Source organism: Heptranchias perlo, chromosome 10 (genome assembly GCF_035084215.1).
Source record: "Heptranchias perlo isolate sHepPer1 chromosome 10, sHepPer1.hap1, whole genome shotgun sequence".
NCBI classification, from domain to species: Eukaryota; Metazoa; Chordata; class Chondrichthyes; order Hexanchiformes; family Hexanchidae; genus Heptranchias; species Heptranchias perlo.
The window spans coordinates 6714700-6723413 of record NC_090334.1 but is presented as its reverse complement, the minus strand read 5'-3'; the positions used below and the strand labels follow the sequence as shown (position 1 = coordinate 6723413).

General features: G+C 41.6%; 1 protein-coding gene across 1 annotated transcript; it reads left to right on the top strand.

Annotated features, from left to right (window-relative positions):
• The first annotated feature begins 18 nt into the window (after window positions 1–18).
• On the top strand, window positions 19–5964 carry LOC137326586 (EEF1A lysine methyltransferase 3-like). Its single transcript, XM_067991842.1, has 3 exons — window positions 19–144; window positions 2121–2232; window positions 5570–5964. The coding sequence occupies exons 1-3, from the start codon at window positions 19–21 to the stop codon at window positions 5962–5964; spliced, it is 633 nt and encodes a 210-aa protein (XP_067847943.1).
• The last annotated feature ends 2750 nt before the right edge of the window (window positions 5965–8714 follow it).

Here is an 8714-nt window from a genome sequence, read left to right as displayed (position 1 = left end):
GGTTCGAAATCAGAGAGGATGAGCAGCACGGTTAAAAGCAGTCTCTCCTTGGAGGAGAAGAAGTATGAATTTAGTGGACACACTTTAAATATCACTACGTTTAAAGGAGCTTCTTTAGGCGTCTCTGCTTATGTTTGGGGACCTGTAAGTCTAGTGGCCTGTTATAAATGTATTGTTTCGGTTTAAAAGTAAACTTCCGATCTATTGTATCGCGTTTGCAATTTACCGCAGTAGTTTTGACTACACTCGCATGGATTGGAAGCGGGTATCGGTGCCAGAATATCTCCAGAGTCAGCTCCCGCTCTAATTTCGAGGCAGAATGGTACCGGCCCCTTTATGGAGCGTGCTGTTTCTCCACTTGGATCTCCTGGGCGGTGTATAATAATGATAATGGTCTGGGATTTTTAAACTGGCTTCCTTTTCAACGGTTGTGCCCGACTCACCGCAACTGAGGTATGCTGCTTGTAGATCTGCGACTGCACATCTTGAACATCATAACTGCTGGCCAGGACAGCTTCCCGAATAGTGCCATGGGACGTTTTATATCAACCCATGAAGGCAGAGGGGGGCCTCGATTTAACGGCTTATCCCAAAGAGCTATGAGAATGCAGCATTCCCACCATTCTTCTCATCCTTGTTTTCAAATCCCTCCGTATCTCTGAAACCTCCTCCAACCCTACAATTCTCCGAGATCTCAGCTCTCCTCTAATCCTGGCCTCTTGCGCATCCCAGATTTTCATCGCTCCACTATTACCGGCCGTGCCTTCAGCTGTCCAGGCCCTAAGGTCTGGAATTCCCTCCCAAACCTCTCCGTTTCTCTACCTGTATCTACTAAGCCGACCTCTTTGACCAAGCTATTGGTCACCTGCTCTGCTATCTGCTTTTATGGCTGGCTGTCAAATGTTGTTTAATAACGCTGCTGTGAAGCGCCTTGGGACGTTTTGTTACGTTAAAGGCGCTATATAAATGCAAGATGTTGTTGTTGTTGAATTATCAGCCTGGGTTTTAGTATTCAAGCCTTGGTGTGGGCTTTGACCTTACGACCTTCTCGATTCAGAGACAAGAGGACTCTACCACTGAGCCAAGAGTGGCACTTCGTAAGTGGATCCTGTAGTGCACTGGTTATGTTACTGTGCTAATAATCTAGAAGTTGGAATAATGATCCAGAAAGTACGAGTTCAAAGTCTATCAGAACAGTTTGCGAATTTAAATTCACTTTTTTAATAAAAAATCTGGAAAGTTAGCGAATGAAACCTACTGCCCTTACCTGGTGTAGTCTACATGTGACGCCACTTCCACATCAAGGTGATTGACTCGTAAACGCCCTCTGAGGTGGCCTGGGAAGCCACTCGGCGCTGCTCAGCTGTTCAAGAAGAGAGCTCACCACCAGCTGATCAGGCCAAGTGGCAATGGGAAATACATGCCAGCTTTTCCAGCTGCACCCACATTTTGACACCGAATAAAAAGCCACTGTTGCCACCGAGTATATAGAGCGCATTAAACCGGCAGCCTGTAATGACCTCTTTCCTCCTGTAGAAAGTAACCTTTTGTTGTCCAATGAATGACACAAATAGTCCAACACGCTGTCGACCAGCGATGCCTTTCAGTTCTCTTAGGTGCCCGCTCGTGAAATGTGTGTCGCAGATAGCAGTGCACTGTTTCCACGGTACTTTTCGCTTCCCATTCCAAGTCTGCACCCATTCGTCTCATACAGTATAACTGCAGTCTAATTATTTGTAAATTCCGATTTCATTTAGCTTCGCATCCCCACACTGTTCTCTCAGTGAACCCAGCTGTGAAAGACGAATACATTATTTATACCTAAGGGACTGGAAGGAGTCAGATTGGAACACCCCACTTTCCATTATATTTCTCTCCTCTCCTTTATTCCCCTTATATCTCCCACCCTCCTCATCCCGAAACCAGAAGGTTGGGAAGGTGACCTGTGAGTAGGACTCTGTCAAGGCCGCTCTGACCTGCCCACATGAAGTTAAATGAGTGACCTTTCAACAACGACCCCATCCCCAGCAACCATCCTTTCCTGCCTCTTCCCACATTGTCCTAGTGCTTTGTGCACCTTGTAAATTGATTCGCTTTAGTAAGAGTGTGTTCTATTTCAGGGGCTTGTCCTTTGTCGCTACTTTGAGGATGAGAAGTTTAATTTTACTGGGAAGAAGGTGCTTGAACTGGGATCTGGCACTGGGATTGTGGGGATTTTAGCGGTGCTGCTGGGTAAGTTAACTCATCCTGCCGTTTTGATTTAAGAGTTAAAAATTCTCAATAATAATTTTAAAACTGTATAAAGTGAGGACCAATGTTGTCTTGACAGTGATTGTTCGTTGTGCTTAACCTTCTATTCACTATTGATAGTTCTCACCTCTATAGTTACTATTCAGAGTGCATATCCCTATAATTACTATTCTTAATGCATATTCCGATAGTTACCATTCGGAGGATTTTTATTCGAGTTGCCATTCATAATACATATACCTATTGTATCTATTCAAAGTGCTTATACCTATGGTTACTCTTCTTGGTGCATATCCAATAGTCATTATTCATAGCTCCTATCCAATAGCTACTATTCATACTGCTTACCCCTGCAGTAACTATTCAAAGTATTTATTCCTCTAGTTACTATTTAAATTGCATATAACTATAGCTATAATCCATTGTGCTTACCACGATAATTAAAGTTCACACTGCTTAGCTACCTATTTACTATTCATAGTGCATAGCCATCTAGTTACTATTTCCAGTAAGCATTCCTATAGGTACTATATATAGTGCCCACTGCAATAGCTACTGTTCAACGTGTAGTTGCCTATAATTACTATTCACAGTGCCAACGCCTATATTTACTATTCATATTGCTGACCCCTATATTTACAATTCATAGTGCAAACTCTTATAATTATTATCCATAGTGCTAGCCGCCTATAACTACTATTCATAGTTCATACGCCTTTTTACTGGTCCTTGTACAGGGTGATTATTACCCCTGTTTCTAATATTCTTAGTGATGTGATTACTTCTGCTGTTACTATTCATAGTGCATACACCTATAATTACCATTCATAATGTTTACCCCTATAATTATTATTCATAATGTTTACACCATAATTACTATTCATAATGTTTACCCATATAATTATTATTCATAATGTTTACCCTTATAATTACCATTCAAAATTTACCTCTATAATTGCTATTCATAGTTGCACCCCTACAATTGTTATTTATAGCGCCCTATAGTTACGTTCCATATTGCTTACTGATATTATTACTATTAAGTGTTTACCTTTATAATGACAACTCTTAGCCTTTAGCCGTGTAAACGCTACTTCTATTGCTTACCCCTAGTTACTATTCCTAGTGTGTACTTCTCTAATTACAGGTCATAGTGCTCACCCTTATAATTACTATTTATAGTGTTGCCCTTGTAGTTACTGTTCATACAGTTGCCCCTATAATTACAAATAGTAGTGTCTGCCTCTCTAGTGCATACCCCTATAATTGCTATTAATAATGTTTACCCCACAATTACTGTTCTTGGTGCTTATCACTGAGGTTACTATCGTCATATCACAATTTCTAGTTCGGGTTTCTGAAATATGCTTGAGATGATTATTTCTAATACAATGAGCCATATGAACCAGAAAACGTAATCTGTTAGCTGATTTCAGCCGTGGAGATATCCTTACAATTGGCGCTGGTAGGGGTATTGTAATTGGCAAGGTGGAACCATTCCAAATGCCACTGGTGTGGCGCTACAGTTGGTGGTGATAGGGACGTTACAACGGGCGGTAGTAGGGGCGCCAGAATTTGAAGTGGTGGGGCGGTATAGTTTATGATGGTTGTTCTGTTACAAATGACGGTGGTGGGCGCTGCAGTTGACGGTAATAGGGGCGATACCATTGACGGTGGTAGGCGCTGCAGTTGACGGCGATCGGGGCTTGACAATTAACGGTGGTGGGAGCAACAGTTAACGGTGATAGGGGCGATACCTTTGATGGTGGTGGGGCCGTTACAATTGACGTCAGTGCCTTTGGGTTAGGAAAAGAAAACCATATTCTCTTTTCCGCTTCTGATACTATGCGGTCACCTCTCCTCCATACAGGAGAAGGTTACCAACACCCACATGAACAATGGTCGCTTAAGAAAGAAGACACAGCATAATCTGCCCTCGGTCGGCACATATCCACACAGGGAGTCAATGTTTTCAGGAAACGATGGGGATTTTTTTTAAAGTGTTGTGGGACATATGTGGAGCTCATTGGGTCTCTACATACAACAGAAATTAGGGCTGACCAAAATAGAGATTGGTCGGATCGAAATAAACGGTTCTCGTGTTACCACAGTAACAAGGCAAGTAATTGAAAAGCATTTCGGAATGACCCGGGAAGCATTCAAAGGAAGATTGTTACCGTTTAATTATTAAATCTACGTGAATCCATTTTAGTTCCAGCTTCATATTTAAGAGTTCAGTGGACTGTTGGCGATCCAACTAGACTCCAGAGAAAGGATCCAAGTCAGGAATCTTCAGATAGAGTGGAATTCGAGGTTGCTGGTAGATTGACGTTCCGCCACTAGATGTCACTAGCACCTTCACTAAAGACTGTACTCTACCCTAACTTATGGAATATATCGTCGGCGTTAAAAATTGCTGCGTCAAACCTTCCTAAAGAGCTGGTCTCAGATTCCGAATATTTGATCAGTTGGTTCAATGATCTTAATAATTTCCCCCCCAACACTCAATGGTACTTGATATATGTGTTTTTAAAAAGCTACATTAATGAAAAAGTGTTAACTGGAACGCGAGTTCAGGTTCTAAATCTTTTACTGTCTATTTTATTCTGTTTGCGTGATAACAAAGATAGGCAAGGTTAAGGTATTACACGTGTTAAAAGCCGGGCACCTGTTTTTTTTAGCACCGTACAAGATATCTCTATATATACCAAGCCAAGTTAAATAGAGCAGTAGTCAATTTCTGTCTTCAAAATACACCTTTAGGGTCAATCGGTTTGAGCCGGCCTGCAATGCAGACTGGTGGAATTCTAATATTATAACGCTTTCTGTAAAGTACCCACAGACCTGAATATTTCCACATGATCAGACGTTGGAGCAAATTCATGCTAAAGTAATATGAACGGTTGCTTGCCCAGCACAGTACCCATTGCATGAAGAGGAAACATGCAGGTGCGAATATGATGGGTTGTTGCTCCCTATCATATTTGTCAATAGAATGTAAGTTGATTTTGGAAACGTCTGATTTCACTTCATCTTCCCTACAAACTTACATTGCAGACAATGCATGTAGAGCAGCCGCGTGTAGGTGATCTCAACTTATGGAATCCCCTTCAGGACATGTGCTCCGTAGTCTATGGGCCATTCTGCTTCTGTCTGGCTCTTTGGCTCAAGGCCACTCCGCACAGAATTGCCCAGAGAGATACCTTCTGTTTAGAGATTTCTACTTTTCTTTCTATTCCCATGACCAGAATGTTTGTTGCAACTCGTGCTGCGGAGAAATCGTAGGGTAAATGTGTTGTTATTTCATTCTTTTTGCCAGGTGGAGATGTCACCATGACGGACAGAGCGTACGTTTTGAAGCAAATAGAATATAACGTGTCTGCTAACATTCCAGCCACCTCCAGACACCGTTCAAAAACCCGTGCACTTCTTTGGGGTACTGATCAGAATAATTTTCCAACCGACTTTGATATCATCTTGGGGTCGGATATTGTGTACAGCCCATCGCAATTTCCAGGTCTTATACAGACATTGCTGCATATCTGCAACGATAAAACTATAATTTATCTGTCTTCTAACCTGGACGCCAGAGTAGGGTCTGAGAATTTCCATCAGGAGATCCTACCAAAGCAGTTTAACAGCGAGGTTATTCATACAAGCGGCGGTAACTGTATTTACAAAGTAACCAAAAAATCCCCACGCGATGAGCACTAGTTTCTGATGCAGAGAAGGAGAGAGGACTATCTATTAGTCCCTTCACACCACTCGGGAGATTCACGAGGTTTACGGACTTTTTGAAGAGTCATCTTTCGAATAAACATCTTGCGTCTTTCCCTCCTTTCACTTCTTTTCCAAGTTCCTTCCCTGGCTCTCCCAAAAAAATGGTGATTCATACTTACACATTATATTAATATATCTAACCAATACGCTTTCCCCTACAGGAGATTAAGAATTAATGATTCATCCAGTGTTTATTTAAGTGAAGCCATAAAGGGAGTGAGTTTGAGTTACTTTTCCTGACAACCAAATAACTCGCTTACACAACCCCGGACAAGCACATAGTTTAAATGTTAAGGTTATCGAGCAATGGCAACGAAACAAGATCGCAAGGGAGAAATTATTCTCTTCCATATCAGTGGTGAACGTACGGACGCATTGGTATAAAATGCAGCCTTTCTGTTATTTAATAAAGGGGTTAATCCGTTTACAGCAAATGGGTTAACGCCCTTGTTAACTAGCGCACAACGCAATTTCATGCCATAGGAATTTCGTTCTCGGCAAATGTAACCAACAGCCATCGCCCCTGATCTTCGATGCTCCCTGCGTCCTGCTGCATCTATCGCCAATCTTACCATCACTCTTTCCTCTGCCCTTAAATGCAACTCTCACGTTTCCTCCTTTGCGAAATCTGATTCCAAGATGCTCGTTTTACAGCTACCAAACCCTCGGGTACCCTCAACGGTCCGAGTGGCTGTAAATCTGCCTCTGTAGGCTAAAATGGGGATCGGATATTGTTGATTTCTCTGAGTTATAATCCACAAGCTATAACGTGCTGCTTCATTTGCTTTGACTTATGGGAGTTTGAATGCCCTGAGTGAAGGTCCAACTGAAAAGCCAATCCGGTGTCTGTGATAAAGCTTCCCAGTTTAAACTACTAAGGATGCATTTAACAAACTGAAATCCGCACTTTCTTTCTAATAGTGCTGCGTAGTGACCATGCGCCTTTCGCTTCTTCTGGTTGCCTTAGCGGAACGCTGGAGAAATCTGAGGTAACGGATTTAATTCTTTAAAGGCGAACCTTCTGCTTTTTTGAAACTAGACCATTTTAGCCGCTGTTAAAATTATATTTTTGCGGCCCTGCTCCTTCCTATTCACTGTCAAGTATTGCTAGCTCCAGTATCTACATTTCCCAACTACTGGATCTATTCATTTAAAGTGCAAGGAGCAAATCACAACACAAGTTTCAAGGGTTAGCGGTGCAAGTTTTTACAGTATAACACAGTACAATTCGGTTATGCCTCCGTGACAGGGAATATAAAAACAGCTGTAGTCTGGTGTACATTCATGTTGTCTATAAATGTTAATTACTTTGTACTGCAATCAATAAAAGACACTGCTTGAACTTGTTCCAGTACTTGAATGGAACGGGTAGCGTGGAATCAATAATCACTGCTTTACTTTTGTTTTTTCCAAACCATGTGACTTCAAATAGAATCACTCTGTAACAAAGCATGAAAAATAATAATAATATTAATAATAAAATACATTTTTACGCTTGCATCCTGATATCGTAAAGTTTGGATCATTTTTTGCATGTCATGTTTACTGAGCCGACTCACAGTATTGTTATAAAGAATATCATGAGATCAAGAATATTCTTATTTAAGACATGAAACTAAATATCACCATGCACTAAATTTATTGAAAACATCATTGCAGATTAATACAGAAGGTGAAAATGCCGCAAAACACTGTCAGTACCTGGTTACCGACGGCACTGTCTAGATAGTTGGTTATTGTTAGTGCTGCAGGGTTCCTTACAATGGCTGCACTTCAGAAATAGTCAATATCTGATCTCTGAAACAGGAGACTTAATTCATGTGATTGAAAAAAACACAATCCCTCAAAGATATTGGAACTTAAGTGTCAGCAGATTTGGTACAGTGTAACAACCCTGTTAGTAATGTGCAATTCCTGTGTATACAATCACTGGCCGTATCACGTTATACTTACCCTTCAGTCCCTTTCCAATTAAGGGTTGGGATTTCTTCACTGTCATCGCCGTTCTATGCATTTGTCCCAACTCTCTGGGCTCTGAACCCATGGGCTCTTTTTGATTATTTAAGTTCACCTAAACCTTTCCCGTTCCTTCTGCTACAATAGTTCCAACTCCGGATGGGTATTATCAACCCATTTTCTATGACAAGGGCAGGGGTGAGGAATTTAGTACGAGGTCTCCTTGATGAACCTTTTTAACGAGCTCAAACCCCTGTTATCCCAACAATCTCTGTCATTATTCCACTGGGGATTTTGGAATGGTGTGCAACATGTTGGACAATGGTTTTCTCAGAGCGGGCAGGACAGGTCCGGCGACTGTTTTCAGTGGCGAGTTTGCCATGTTCCTTGTTAAACTGTACCCTGTCTAAAGACGGCCAGTGTACACTGTTTGCCGCGGGAGATTTTCTGCCGAACCAATTCAATCAAATGCACGAGCAGCAAGGGGCAAATCAGTGAACGGGTGCAACAAATATTGCTGAAACTTCGACAGGGCCAATTGAAGTGCATGAAAAGGTTCAATTTTAGGATAGTGTATAATAGAATAGGTCAATAATTTGGCATAGGTAAAAGGTACCATGGGATAGTTAACGCAGGGCTACACCAAAGGATCAAGTGTAAATAACACAGGGGTACATTGGGCGTGATTTGACAGCAGGCATAGAAAATCCGGTGTGAAATGAAAAAAA